The sequence below is a fragment of the Erinaceus europaeus genome, chromosome 8 (genome assembly GCF_950295315.1).
Source record: "Erinaceus europaeus chromosome 8, mEriEur2.1, whole genome shotgun sequence".
Classification (NCBI taxonomy): Eukaryota; Metazoa; Chordata; class Mammalia; order Eulipotyphla; family Erinaceidae; genus Erinaceus; species Erinaceus europaeus.
In genome coordinates, this window is record NC_080169.1 from 18,635,085 (window position 1) to 18,650,753 (window position 15,669).

The 15,669-nt window shown below is 40.8% G+C and overlaps 1 protein-coding gene across 1 annotated transcript in view; it reads left to right on the plus strand.

The window, feature by feature from the left end:
• Positions 1–15,669, plus strand: part of POP1 (POP1 homolog, ribonuclease P/MRP subunit) — a 40,063-nt gene that overhangs the window by 876 nt on the left and 23,518 nt on the right. Inside the window, exons 2-9 of the mRNA XM_007532323.3 lie at positions 9–152; positions 3,073–3,234; positions 6,160–6,335; positions 6,893–7,141; positions 8,734–8,821; positions 9,388–9,575; positions 12,656–12,912; positions 13,035–13,128. Of these exons, the coding sequence (XP_007532385.2) occupies positions 9–152; positions 3,073–3,234; positions 6,160–6,335; positions 6,893–7,141; positions 8,734–8,821; positions 9,388–9,575; positions 12,656–12,912; positions 13,035–13,128 (1,358 nt within the window). The remainder of the gene's footprint in view (positions 1–8; positions 153–3,072; positions 3,235–6,159; positions 6,336–6,892; positions 7,142–8,733; positions 8,822–9,387; positions 9,576–12,655; positions 12,913–13,034; positions 13,129–15,669) is intronic.

Here is a 15,669-nt window from a genome sequence, read left to right on the forward strand (position 1 = left end):
CCTCCCAGAAATGTCTAATGCAAAAGAAAGAAAGCATGCTAAGAAAATGAGGAACCAACCCACCAATGTGACATTATCCTCCGGCTTTGTGGCTGACAGAAGTGGCAAGCATCATAATCGAGGCGGAAAGCCTTTCCAGACTCAAAAATCAGGTTAGATACATATCAAGTGCTCTGTACCTGGCATCAAATTTCTTCTGTCAGCATCTTTTGATAGTTAACCAAATAGTAAGTGAGTTAGGGACCCGGGCAGTGGCGCACCCAGTTAGTTAACCGCACTTAGTAAGTGGGTTAAATTTAAAATATGTATGTGAACCTCATTATTTGTAAATGTTGTATTTACAAATTCACCTAGTCCCTAGTGTTTATTTATTTTTAATCAGAGCACTGCTTAGGTCTGACTTAATGAGGATTGAATTTGGGATTTCTGGTGTTTTAGGCATGAAAGACTTTGCATAACCATTATGCTACCTCTCCACCTTGTTTGATTTATTTATTTATTTATTTAATGTAGCATGGGGAATGAACCCAGGGTCTCTTACATGCTGACTGACCTCCCCAGCCGAATTTTCTGTATTTAGAGATGGAGAGGGAGATACCAAATCACTGCTCCACCATCCATGAGGTCCCTTTGAGGTTCTCCGATATGGTACCTGGATTAAACCCAGGGCCTCACACACGACAAAGCTTTACCAATTGAACTGTCTCCTAATGCTGAAAGCTTATTTGAAATACTGAAATAATCATTGTGACTATTTAAAGCTGATGTTTTATTTCACTATCTTATCAGTTATTAAATTTATTAAAAGTGCTCTTATTTCCTTAAAGAAATAGAAAGGTCTTATCCTATTCACTGATATTGAACTCTCAGAAGTTGATTGGAAGGTGTTAGTTGCTCACTGGGCAGCAATAGAAAATGCCAGATTTGGGGGGGGGTAAGAAAATGAAGACAATAAGCAGGTGATTAAAAAAATGGGGGAAAGGATTTGGAGAACAGAGGGCAGGGCATGGGAAGTGATTTAGCCTCTTGAGCCCTGCGTGAGGCCCTGAGTGTGATGCTGAGCACCACATGGGAGTAGCAGAAACAGAACCAAGACGATGCCAGGGGTTATAGAGCAGTAGTTTGTTGTCTCTAGTCGCTGCCCTCACTTATTTTTGAAAATCAAAAGATTGGACCAGGGAGGCAACTCAGTAGTATTATGTATGTGTGTGAGGTCCTGGGTTTAATCTAGGTACCGTATAGGAGAACCTCAGATAGGAGCAAAGGGTCCTGGTTGCAACCTCATTTAAAAAACAAAAACAAAAAAAAAGAAGGAAGCAACCAAACGGGGCTTCTGATTAAGCTATTGATTGACATTTGTAAGCTCTGAATTCATACCCCAATAATCCATATCTTTTTTTTTTAAGTATTTAGACATTTTTTTAATTATTTATTTATTCCCTTTTGTTGCCATTGCTGTATTGTAGTTATTGTTATTGATGTTGTCATTGTTGGATAGGACAGAGAGAAACGGAGAGAGGAGGGGAAGACAGAGAGGGGGAGAGAAAGACAGACACCTGCAGACTTGCTTCACCGTCTGTGAAGTGACTCCCCTGCATGTGGGGAGCCGGGGGCTCGAACCAGGATCCTCATGCTAGTCCTTGGGCTTTGCGCCACCTGTGCTTAACCCACTACGCTACCGCCCGACTCCCAGTAATCCATATCTTATATCTTATTGAAAACCTTACAAGAGCAAATGTGATTATAGGGGCATGATAATAATTAACACTGCAATGGAAAGAAGCAGGAACATTGCTAATTGTTTTAAATATTTATTTACTGGACAGAGACAGCCAGAAATTGAGAGGGAAGGGAGTGATAGAGAGGGAGAGAGATAGACACCTGCAACACTGCTTCACCACTTATGACCTTTCCCCCTGCAGGTGGAGATGGGGCTTGAACATGGGTCCTTGTGCATTGTAGCATGTGTGTTCAACCAAGTGTACCACCACTTGCCCCCCCCCCCCCCCATTGCTTATTTTCTGCTGATTTCACAGATAAGGATTTTCTTTAAAGCTGAATGGTGTAAATTGCCCCGGATTTTTCTTTTATTTCTTAAAGTTAGCATAGTGATCCTCAAATTGAAAGACCCGAGTGTACAAAATCATGTGAATTGCACTGTTTTAGAGAACTTAGATTTAAGTTTTTTTAAATGTTTTTTTTTTTTTTGCCACCAGGGCTGTGCAGGTACTTTGCGCCTGTACAATTTCACCAATCCTATAGAACTCTTCATCAAATAAATAAGTTTTAGATAGAGGGTGAGAGACAGTTGGGGCGGGAGACAGAGAATGAGGAGAGAGCTACCGGCGGCGCTGTGGCTGCCTCACTGCTTGGGCAACTTTCCTATTGGATGTAGCTCCCACGTGGCAGCTGGGGCCTCCGGCTAGGTTCTTATTCAATGGAAAATGCATTTTGCTGTGTCATTGAGCCAAAGATGGCCCGTGGAACTTAGACTTTAAATCTAGGTTGCACTGTTTTACATGGAGAATATTTCCCTGGTATTTTTCTCTGTTTTTTTTTTTTTTTTTTTTTCCCTATTATGCTACCCCACTGCCTGTGTGACCTTGGGCAAGTTAATTTATAGCCCTCCCTGAGATCCTGCATCTTTAAAGGGAAGCTAATAGTAGCATCTTACAAGGTGGCTTTAGGAGTAAAAAACACATCAATGGGGAGTCGGGTGGTAGCGCAGCCGGTTAAGTGCGCGTGGAGCAAAGCTTAAGGACTGGCGTAAGGATCCCGGTTCGAGCCTGGGCTCCCCACCTACAGGGGAGTTGTTCCACAGGCGGTGAAGCAGGTCTGTAGGTGTCTGTCTTTCTCTCCCCCCTCTGTCTTCCCCTCCTCTCCATTTCTCTCTGTCCTATCCAACAACAACAATAAAAACTACAACAATAAAACAACAAGGGCAACAAAAGGAAATAAAATTAAAAAAAACTCATCACTGTTTTCATCTGACAGTGAATTCTTTACCAGTATTCTTATCTCTAATGAGGTGACATTTTTCTTTTTTTTTCTTTTTCCTCAAAATTATCCTAGAGTCTCATTCTGGATCTTGGCGACAGCGGCAAACCAAAATGACCCACCATTCGTCCCCTGGTGCAAATGAGCAGTCTTCCTCCAACATCATGTTTAAAAAGAAGGGAGGATGGAAAGCTGGTCCTGAAGGTGCTTCTCAGGAGATTCCAAAGTATATAACTGGTAGGTATTTATATAGAAGTAAACTCCTTGCTTTCTGTGCAGCCAGATTTCTCACGATTTCTAGCGCTGTCTGTGCTGTCTTGACCTGGTCATCCTACCTACCTCATGTCTCCTCCTTTTCACTCTCTAGTTTTAGCTGTCTCATCTCTGGCGTGGGCTCTGGTTACAGTTTCCTTGACCCCTATTGCTTTCCCTTCAGTTTCTCTCCTTTTTCTTACAAATCCTTGTCAACTGTTGTCTTTATCTTAAAATATCTTTGCTCTCTGCCCCCTTTTAAATATTAAATGCTGCCCCACTTTGTCAGCCTAGTATTATCCAAAGATAAAAACTAAATTTAACACTGAGAACAATCAAGACTTACAATGAAAAAGGACCCAGGTTCAAGCACCCAGTCCTCACATGCAGGGAGAAGCTTCAGAAGCTGTGAAGCAGTGCTGTCTGTAGGTCTCCCTCTCTCTCCATCTCCCCTTTCCCAATCTGTTTCTGTCAAATAAATAAATAAAAGTTAGAAAAGAAAGCCTAGCATCATATGTCAGGAAAGTCATGACATATTTTCATGACTTTATTTATTTTAATAAGCAAACAGGTATTTTAAAAATAAATTTCCTTACACTGCTAGTTTTCCATTTCTTTTTTCTAACAAAAATGCTTAGAATAAGGAAAACTGCTACCTCTTTCTGGGCCATCTCTTGTAACCGTCTTGGAAGACGTTTGACATTGATGTATACAGATGTATGTCATGACTTTCCCAACAACCATTTTAAAAAAGTATATATCTTTATGTCCTTAAAAGAAAGAATGAGAGGGCTGGGGAAACAACATAATGGCTATGCAGAAGACTTTCTTGCCCAGGTTCAATCCCCACCAACACTACACAGCAGAAGTGAGCAGTGAGTGCTCTAGTCTCTCACCCACTCTGGCTCCGTGTATGCTTCGTTAAAATAAATAAATAAAGTATTAAAAAGGGGACACACACACACACACACACACACACACACACACACACCAGACAGAGCATTGCTCAGCTCTGGCATATGGTGATGTTGGGAGTGGAACTGGGGCCTCAGGCATACAAGTCCTGTACTCTTAACTGTCCTGTACTCCCCAGGCATACAAACAGGTTTATTTTTTTAGTAAAGGACTATATTAATATATATATTAGTATAATCACAACATTTAAAAGCATAATAATTACATACGGAAAAAAAAAACAACTCGACAGTGCTTTTGATTCCAAGCGGGTTTTTGTTCCTTACTATTTTCTGCTTTTTTGCCAAATATGTGGACATTACTCTATTTTTATTTTAATGAAAGAGATATGGTGGGGGGCATACTCTTAGCAGTTTTCTTTACCAAAAATATGCTTAAAAAAAAAGGTAAATGATAAATAAATGAGGAACTTAACCAAAATTCTCTAAGAATTCATGAAAAGATCAGAAGGCCCACATAAGGTGTGCATGTGAAATACAGAGATATATGGGGGTTGGGGGTATAGACCTGTGTTACACCCCCTCCCCTCCATCTAGACAGTATAAGGCCTGAAAGGGCCTGTTGACAAATATTTAGAGAAATATTTAAAAGTCTACCCCGTCCCTTGTTTTTTTAAGTTGACCCTGGTTCACTATTTATTTTGCTCTGCTCTTTCTTTTCTTTCTTTCTTTCTTTCTTTCTTTCTTTCTTTCTTTCTTTCTTTCTTTCTTTCTTTCTGCCCAAGACTAGCATTTTAACCGCTGTGTTACCTTTTGGGCTGCTAAATAAGTATGTCTTTCAAAAAATGTCTTTAAAAAATATTTGTAAACTTGCCATTAGCTTTTTCTTTTCCAATTAGGAAGGCCACACCGAATCCTTGTAGAACACTTGAAAAATAGTGAATATGAAGATAGTGTCAGAATTTTATAGCATCGAACCCCCGGCTCCCCACCTGCAGGGGAGTCGCTTCACAGGCAGTGAAGCAGGTCTGCGGGTGTCTTTCTCTCCCCTTCTCTGTCTTCCCCTCTTCTCTCCATTTGTCTCTGTCCTATCCAACAACAACGACATCAATAACCACAACAAGGGCAGCAAAAGGGAAAATAAAATAAATATTAAAAAAAGAATTTTGTAGCAATGAAATAGCCACTTTTGGTGTTAAATCTAACAGTTGTGGGTGACTTGTAAGCTTATGTACTTCAAATCTGCTTTTCTTCTAAATAATCCATTTCATTCAAGGCTTTTTTGAGCTATTTTTTAAAACATTTTTTTTTTAAATTATATTTATTTATTGGACAGAGATAGCCAGAAACTGAGAGGGAGGGAAGGGTGTGATAGCGAAGGAGAGAGACAGAGAGACACCCGCAGCACTGCTTTGCCACTCACAAAACTTTCCCCCTGCAGGAGGGGACTGGGGGCTTGAACCCAGGTCCTTGCACATTGCAACATGTGCGCTCAACCGGGTGTGCCACCACCCAGCCCTTAAACTTTAAAAAAAAATTTTTATTGAAGTATCATTGCACTGTAACATAGGTTCAGATGGTGCATTATTAAGCCAGTCCCTCTGCATCCCACAATGACCTTGGGTCCATACTCCCAGAGGGATAAAGAATGGGAACGCTATCAGGGAAGGGGATGGGATATGGAGTTCTGGTAGTGCGAATTGTGTGGCGTTGTATCCCTCTTATCCTACGGTTTTGTTAATGTCTCCTTTTTAAAATAAATTATATATAAACATATATGCCATGCACGCAACTCAGGTTTGATCCCCGATGGAGCTGAAAGAAGCTTCAGTGCTTCAGTGCTGTGATCTTGCTGCTTCTGCCTTTATCCCCCTCTCTGTATCTGAAAAAGTTAGCCCAGAGCAATGAAGCCCAGTGAAGACTGAAGAAACAGTTGGCATATGTGTACCATTTGTGAGACTTGTCTTTTCAACATGAGTCTATTTTCTTTCTACAGCTAATACTTTTGCTCAAGCTCGAGCTGCTGAAATCAGTGCTATGTTGAAAGCAGTGACCCAGAAGTCTTCTAATTCACTGGTCTTCCAGACTCTGCCACGGCACATGAGACGAAGAGCCATGAGCCACAATGTCAAACGTCTTCCAAGACGGTTACAAGAGATGGCCCAGAAAGAGGTAGCAGTTTCCCTTATTCTAAGCATTTTTATTAGTAAAAAGAAATGGAGAACTAGCAATGTAAGGAAATTTATTTTTAAAATATTCGTTTGCGTATTAAAATAAATAATAAGTCAGCAGAGAGAGAGCCAACCAGAGCATCACACTGACACATATTGGTGGCGCTTAAATTTGGGACTTGATGCTTGCGAGTTGATGGCTTTAGCCACTGTGCCATTGCTGGCCATGCCCTAATCAGATTTCTTAGATTGAAAACCAAAAAACAGCATGTTCATTTTGCATAATTGTTGGCTTAATCATTATTATTCTTTTTCCTGTTCTCCAAGTAAATGAAACTATTGGCTGTTATAGCTGCTATTAAATATAGCATTTGGAATCCCTTTCTTACTTAGTTAATTGCTTGAATTCTTTTTTTTATTTTAATTTTTTTAAATATTTACTTATTCATTTCCCCTTTTTGTTGCCTTTGCTGTTTTCATTGTTGTAATTGCTTGAATTCTTAACATTCAATCTTGTTTCGTGATAGAATAAACAAGTCTGTCTCCTTGAAAATATAGGCAGAGAAAGCAGTTCATCAGAAAAAGGAACATTCAAAAAATAAATGCCATAAAGCTCGAAGATGTCACATAAACCGGACGCTGGAATTTAACCGCAGACAGAAAAAGAACATATGGTTAGAAACACATATCTGGCATGCCAAAAGGTTTCACATGATTAAGAAGTGGGGCTACTGCCTGGGGGAGAGGCCAACAGTCAAGAGCCACAGAGCTTGCTATAGGGCCATGACCAATGGATGTCTTCTTCAGGTATGTTTTCCTAGTTGACTTTATCCATTTTTAAATTTGATGCTGGGGAAAGGATGCAGGACCTTGTGCATGTATGCTACATACCACTGTGCTGCCTCCCCTGCTTGCTGTTTTATTAATCTTTATTTCATGTAGAATAGCTTTTGTAAGTTAATTTATGATTTTTAAATTTTTTGTTAATATTTATTTATTCCTTTTTGTTGCCATTGTTGTAGTTATTATTGTTGTTATTAATGTCATTGTTGTTTTATAGAACAGAGAGAAATCGAGAGAGGAGGGGAAGACGAGAGAGGGAGAGAAAGACATCTGCAGACCTCCCTCACCGCCAGTGAAGCGACTCCCTTGTAGGTGGGGAGCCGGGGGCTCGAACCTGGATCCTTAGCCGGGTCTTGCACTTTGCGCCACCTGTGCCTAACCCACTGCGCTACTGCCCAATTCCCGATTTTTAAATTTTTTATTGATTTCATTAATGGCAGAAAAAAGAAAGGGACACCCCAGAGCATCAATTCTGGCATGTTGCTGTGCCTGGGAACTCAGGACTCAGACTAAGTCTAGATAGAGGTTTACCACTGTGTCTCCTGGGCCATGATAATTTTTTTTTTTTCTATTTTATTTGCTAGGACAGAGAAATTGAGGGAGGAGAGAGGTGAGAAAGATTGACAGCTACATACCTGCTTCACTGCTTGTGAAATGTCCCCCCTTGCAGGAAGGAAGTGAGGACTCACTGTGCATGGTAGTTTGGGTACTCAACTAGGCGCACCACTGACTGGCCCTGATGATATGTGACTTTTAAAGATTTGATTTAATGAGAGAGAGAGAGAGAGAGAGAATGAGAGAGAACCCAAAACATCATTCGCGGATGTGGTCCTAGGAATTGCTGGAATACACAGTATATATATATTTTTAATTATCTTTATTTGTTGGATAGAGATGGTCAGAAATTGAGAGGGAAAGGGGAGATAGGAAGAGAGACAGGGAGACATACCTGCAGCACTGCTTCACCACTTGCAAAACTTTCCCCCTATAGGTGGGGACTGGGGGCTCAAACCTGGGTCCTGTGCACTGTAACATAAGTGTTCAACCAGGTGTGCCACCACCCTGCTTATGTGTGCTTATTTTGAGGCATTCCCACACTACAGAAAGGCTACATCATTTTGTGTCCCCACCAGCAATGCACAAGGTTCCATATCCTCACCAACATTTGTTATTTGAGGCTTAAAAAAAAAAAAAATATATATATATATATATATATATATATATATATCTTTTTAATTAGGTAGATTTGGAGGAGGCATAATCCTTTGCTTAGAGGCAATAGTTTCATACCCTACATATGAACACACATTTTTTCTCCTGAAAAGTACGACCCTAATGTACATATTTAAAATGCAAATTCGCTTTGACTTTACTCAGACTGGCTTAATATTTGCTAATGTAGGAGAAATATATAGGCCTCAGATTTTTGGCTTATGAAATAACTTTAATAATGTAGTCTATGCCTGTAACTGCCAGAAGTTTCTCTGGTGTAGTTTTTCCAGTTTCCACCCACACTATTTTCTAAATATTTAATTGCTGCACTTTTCTTTGCACAGGACTTATCCTACTATTGTTGCTTGGAGTTGAAAGGCAAAGAAGAAGAAATACTAAAGGCACTTTCTCCCATGTGTAGCATAGACACAGGTAAATTGTTTCAAAGCCAAGTTGCATTTCAGTCTTTGCACACTTAGGCATACTTAATGTCTGCTGCCAGGGTGCATGTGAGTGTCTTGAGTTCATGTGTGTTAGTCCATCACCCCCCAACCCTCCAGCACTGCTCAGCTCTGGCTTACAGTGGTGTGGGTGATTGAAGCTGAGACTTTGTAGCCTCAGCTATGAGAGTCTGTCTGCATAACCATTGTGCTATCTACCCCAGCCTTTGTGTTAGTGATTTTGAATGAGTATGCTTCTGTAAGGAAAACTGGGGTGATTTTTAAAGTAATTCTGACATTGTCAGGTGTAAAATGAGAGAACCATTGTTCCAGTGGCATGAATTTAGACAGAATGAAACTAAAATCTCACTAAGCCATTCATTTCAATTAATATTTACTGAGAACTTAACTATGTGGCAGGCTTGGATTTAGGTAATGATCAAAACTTTGATTTTCATCTCTCATGGGGACAGATATTATGTCATGGTATGGTTATAGGCAAGATAATGCTGCAGTCTCAAGAACTGGAATAATGGGTTTTATTTTTGTTTATGTCAGGATTGACTTTTGCTGCAGTTCAGTGTTTGTCTGGAAGGCGTCAAGGTAGTCTCATGCTTTACCGGGCACATAAATACCCCAGAGCAATGTTGGGCCCTGTAACATTTATTTGGAAGTCTGAGGGGACACTTGGGGACAATTCTGAGAGCAGGCAGTTGTGGATCTGGCTTCATCCAACTCTGAAACAGGTAAGATTTTTACTTGTTTGTTTGTTGGGGAGAGAATGAGAGAACCAGGGCATCACTCTGGCATACGTGATGTCCGGGGTCAAACTTGGGACCTCATGTCTATGAATTAAACATGTTATACACTGCTACCTCCTGGGCCACTTTGTCCATTACTTTTTTTTTTTTTCTCTCATTTATTTTTAAAAAGGAGCCATTGACAAAACCATAGGATAAGAGGGGTACAACTCCACACAATTCCCACCATAAGAACTCCATATCCCATCCCCTCCTCTGATAGCTTTCCTATTCTTTATCCCTCTGAGAGTATGGACCCAAGGTCATTGTGGGGTGCAGAAGGTGGAAGGTCTGGCTTCTGTAATTGCTTCCCCACTGAACATGGGCGTTGACAGGTCGATCCGTACTCCCAGCCTGTCTCTCTCTTTCCCTAGTGGTGCGGGGCTCTGGGGAAGCAGAGCTCCAGGACACATTGGTGGGGTTGTCTGTCCAGTGAAGTCTGGTTGGCATCATGCTAGCATCTGGAACCTGGTGGCTAAAAAGAGTTAATATGTAAAGCCAAACAAATTGTTGACTAATCATGATCCTAAAAGGCTGGAATAATGCAGATGAAGGGGGAGGTCCTCCGTTTATAGATAGCTAGTAGGCATATTTTAGTTATATTCTAAAGGGCCTGTGTCTATACTAGTTTTTTGTTTTGTTTTTTCCCCTGAGCCTGAAATCTGTTATGCAGGTGGATCCAGGTTATTGTCTGGGGAGATGATGTCATGGCTGGAAAAAGGACCAGAAAGCTGAATCAGGGAAGAGAGTAGCTCCCAAATATGGGAAAGGTGTATAAATATTGTTAACTATAAACCCCATTGATTTGATGTGATGTGGGGCCCATATTCAGCTTAGGAGCCTATGTGACCTCTGCATCCTTGTATATCTGAGCTCACATTCTGTGGTTATGAGTAGGTACGTTCCAAGATGCCCCAATTTCAGGACCCATCTTCCTCAGGTGTAGCATAGAGTATATTGTCCATCCTCCCTTTGGAGGATGGAACATTCTCTACCATTGTTGATCCAAGTTGAGGGCAAGGTCCTATGGGGTCCCACAAAGGGATCTATTGTGTTGCTCCTGATAGAGATGACCAGTAACAATGGAGAGAGGGATTTATTGGAGGTCTAGGCCCATCATGTCTGTTTGGGAATCTCAGGACTCCCTGACTAGGGCCCCAGCTGTGGTCTCCATTACTTCTACTGCATTCTTGATCACTGTTAGAAATCAGTACAGTAGAAAATTAAATAATATGAAAAATTGATAGCTGTATATTTATAAGTTGTAACCTGTAAATTATAGTTGTCAAGTGAAACTTTGAATTCTTTCCTACCAGGCCTTCACCACTCTAGGCTCTTTTTCAGACAGAGATAGAGAGCAACCTCAGTACTAGTATTTTTTCCTGTGTTTGTATGTGTAGGGTGGGACTGTTGAGTCTCATGCACGGCAAAAAGTAGTACACAAAATAGCAGTGGCTGTTTGGCTTGTTCTGAGGCATTTTGTCCTTTCCAACAAGGATCCAACCTGGAGCACCATTTAAGTATGCCATGTAATGCGTTCTTGAGCTGCTACTCCATCTTCCTAAATAAATAAATATTGTTGTAAAAATACATTATTATGGATCAGAGTTATGAGTAAAGATTTTAAAAATACAAATTACTCAAGTAATTTCTCATCTTCATAAAGGCTCAACAAATACTTAGAGACCAGTGAACCAACTCAGATTATAGAAATGTTTGTCTAAAAGCAACATTTCAAGTCATTGCCTTTTTTTTTTTTTAAGCAAGATTTTAAATAGAGATAGAGATAAAAAACAGCCTTGGGCAAATGATTTGAAATGTTGCTTTTAGACAATCACTTCCACTGTATCTGAGTTGGTTCACTGGTCTCTAGGTGTTTGTTGAACCTATTTGAAGATGAAAAATTATTTTGGAGTAATTTGTATTTTTAAAATCTTTTCATAATTCTGATTCGTAATAATGTAATATAAAACAATATTTATTTGGGATAGAGACAGAAACTGAGCGGGATGGGGAAGGTAGAGAGAGAGACAGAGAGGGAGAGAGGGAGACCTGCAGCATTGTTTCACTGCTTTTGAAGCTTTCCCTGTAGGTAGGGACTGGGAGCTTGAACCTGGGTCCCTTGTCACCATATGTGCATTCAGCCAGGACTGTCACTAGCTGGCCCCAATTTGTATTTTATTTATTTTTCTTTCTATTTTTATTAAGTGGGACAGAGAAATTGAGAGAGGTGGGAGGGAGAGAGAGAGAAAGAGGGAGAAAGAGAGGCCTCCTGTAGGTGGGGAGTAGGGGTTTGAACCCTTGGTCCTTGCACATGGTAATGTGTGTGCTTAACTGGGTATGCTACCACCTGGTTCCCCCTCCCCTTTTTTTTATTCTTTTTTAATAAGAGCTCTGATCAGCACTGTCTTATGATGCTGTGGGGGATTGAACCTGGGACTTTGAAACCTCAGGCATGAAAGTCTCTTTGCATAACCATTATGCTATTTACTCCCTCTCCACACTTTGTATTTTTAATACTGTATTTAGCTCAGCTTTTTTCTTTTAATATACTCATTAATTTCATACAGCAGACTGTAATTTTCCACTTTAAATTGTTTTATATTTTGACCAGAACTGCAGTGGCAGAACTTTCATTAATCTCTGATATCTAGAGGTTCCATTTTGGTTTATGTGTTGTGTACTACTCAGAAAACACTTTTGATGATGGTGAGTTTAGCTTAATTTATGAAGGGACACAGATGTGAGGTTCTAAAGAGGAATTAACAGATTAAATCAGCACAGGCTTATAATGTCTTCAGAGCGTGAGCTTTGCCATTACATGTGTCCTGGTTAGAGCCATGGACTGGGTCAGCTTCAGTGCTATGGTCTGTCAGTCTCTGTCTAACTGAAAAAGCAATGTGGGAATAGTGAAGTCATGCATGTGTGAGGCCTCAGCACTGCAGTAAAGAAATAAATAAATACATAAACTGTAGTAGATTACCAATTCTAGAATTTTAAAGTAAAACGTTTAAATATATCCCTAGGATATCTTAGAGGAAATAAAAGTCACGTGCCAGTGTACACAACACATGGAATCAACTGTCTGCATTCAGGATCCCCTTCTGATACCACCCCAGGAAGGAAACCAAAGTGAACTGCCTGATGAGAAAACTGGCAAGAAAAGGAAATGGAAAGACGATGGAGAAAATGCTAAGCCAATTAAAAAACTGTGCGGGGATGGAACTAGAGATCCACACCAGCCATATTCTTGGACCTCTCCGACCACAGGAATTATAATCAGGTGCAAAGGATGACCGTGCTTGGAAAATGTCTGGTGAAGGCGTGCTCGCTCTGTTATTGCCAGTAACACAGATGTCGCGTATGTTAGAAGTTTCTGTTTTAAGACCTTTTACTCTCTTCCAGTGATCTGACAATGGAGATGAACAGGTTCCGGCTGATTGGACCACTTTCCCATTCCATCCTAACCGAGGCACTAAAGGCTGCTTCTGCTCACGCCGTAAGCATCAGTACCGCTATAATGTTTTGTCTTAGTCATACATCTTCAGCACATTTGTGAAGCCTTATACACAGTGTGGCAACGTGGATTCATGGCCTGTAGGTGTTTTCTCCCCTGTTGTTGCGTATCGCACAAGACTTTAACATCTTTACTTTACTTTACTTTACTTCTCTTTGAACTACAAAGCTAGGTGAATGTAGTAACGTAAACCAACTTAAATCTACTCTATAGGCATGGAATAGGTAGACCCTAACATCCCTGAAAGTGCATGACATTTTTTGAATGACAGGAGAGAGAGCCAGAGCATCACTCTGACACGGGTTATTGTGGTGGTTGAACTGGGGACTTCATGCTTGAGAGTCTGAGGCTTGTGCACTACTTCCCAGGCCAAGAGAATTTTTTTTTTTGGATGCATATTCAAAATATTTGAATAGTCTGACTCCTGAAAATGTTAAGGACACTATGTCCACTATATCTTAGCTTCTGCCCAACAGAACTTTTTGTGAGGATGATGTATCTTTTTGTCCAATAGCCACATGTGTCTACTGAGCTCTGAAAATGTGACTATTGTGACTAACAAAGTAGATTTATACCTTTAAGCTTAATTAATGAAAAATTGTATTTTACAAAAACAAGGGGCTGGGTGGTGGCACACCTGGTAGAGGGTACATGCTACTATGTGTAAGAACCCAGGTTTAAGCCTCCGGTTTCCACTTACAAGGGGACAGCTTCACAAGTGGTGAACCATTGCTACACGTCTCTATCTCTCTCTCTCTCTTTATAGGACTGACTTTTTTATTATTATTATTTTTTTTAATTTATTATTGGATAGAGACAGAGAAGTTGAGAGGAAAGGGAAAGGTAGAGAGGGAAAGAGACTGAGAGAGACCTGCAGACCTGCTTTACCTCTTGGGAAGCTTTCCTCCTACAGCTGGGGACCAGGGGCTTGAACCTGGGTCCTTGTGCACTATAATGTGTGTGCTTAACCAGGTGTGCTACCACCTGGCCCCTCTCTATTTCCCTTTTCCCTTGGTGACCCCCTCCCAAATTTAATTTAAAATAAATTTACTTCATATGAGTAAAGAGAGTTTCATATAGGGCCAAGTGGCAGCGCACCTGGTTGAGTGCGCATGTTACAGTGCACAAGGACCCAGGTTCAAGCCCCCAGTCTCCACCTGCAAGGGTCTGTCTCTCCCTCTCTATCACCACCTTCCCTCTTGATTTCTGGCTGTCTCTATCCAGTAAATAAAATTAAGATAATTAAAGAAAATAAAAAATAAATTAAACAAAAGAAAGTTTGGTGTTAGAGGTGCTACCCAAGTTTCTGGGTGATAAAGGGCATTTTTGTTACAGCTTACTACTTTTTTTTTTCTTTTTTATTTAAGAAAGGATTAATTAACAAAACCATAGGGTAGGAGGGGTACAACTCCACACAATTCCCACCACCCAGTCTCCATAACCCACCCCCTCCCCTGATAGCTTTCCCATTCTCTATCCCTCTGGGAGCATGGACCCAGGGTCATTGTGGGTTGCAGAAGGTAGAAGGTCTGGCTTCTGTAATTGCTTCCCCGCTGAACTCGGGCGTTGACTGGTCGGTCCATACTCCCAGTCTGCCTCTCTCCCTAGTAGGGTGGGTCTCTGGGGAAGCGGAGCTCCAGGACACATTGGTGGGGTCTTCAGTCCAGGGAAGCCTGGCCGGCATCCTGATGACATCTGGAACCTGGTGACTGAAAAGAGAGTTAACATACGAAGCCAAACAAATTGTTGAGCAATCATGGATCCCAAGCTTGGAATAGTGGAGAGGAAGTGTTAGGGAGGTACTCACTGCAAACTCTAGTGTACTTCTGCTTTCAGCTATATATTTTGCATTAGTTTATGGATACATGTGAACATATGCTCTCTCTCACAGAAACTGGTGTATATCTAGGTTATGGGACTTTGTTAGAAAGTGAACCACCTGAGATGGAATTAGAGTATACTATGAAAGGAAAGGTCTCACCCAAGTAATGAAGCTGAAGGGTTGTCATTCCACACCTGAAGTCTCTGGACACAGTCTGAAGAGAAGCATGTTGAGGTGGCAGTCGTTGCGTTGGTTAGGTTGTGATCGGCAGATGCGCTATTATTTGATATGGATTGGGAGAGGTATATGGGAAAGTGGGCCCTATCCAAGGGTTCCAGGACTGGGGGAAGTAGGGGCTCTATAGTGGAGATGTGAGGTTCCTGCTGTCTTAGGGTTCAAAAAGACAATCAATAGTTAATGTTATCATCACATTATTTGGTAATTGGGTTAACTTTGAAAAGTCCTTTTGTTAGGGTTTGCTGTACAGTACACAGTATCTTGTATATAGCTGTGCTATTGGTTGCTTCTGATCTACTTGGTCTAGGCTTTTGAGAGAGTCTGCATATCAATTACACAGCCTATATATTAAAAAGATTCAGTTTGTGTTTTAAGAAACTTCGAGACATACAATTAATTCCCCCCCCTCATATTAATTAACTAGTGATTTATATGACTACATTTTACTAGGAGTGTACATAAAC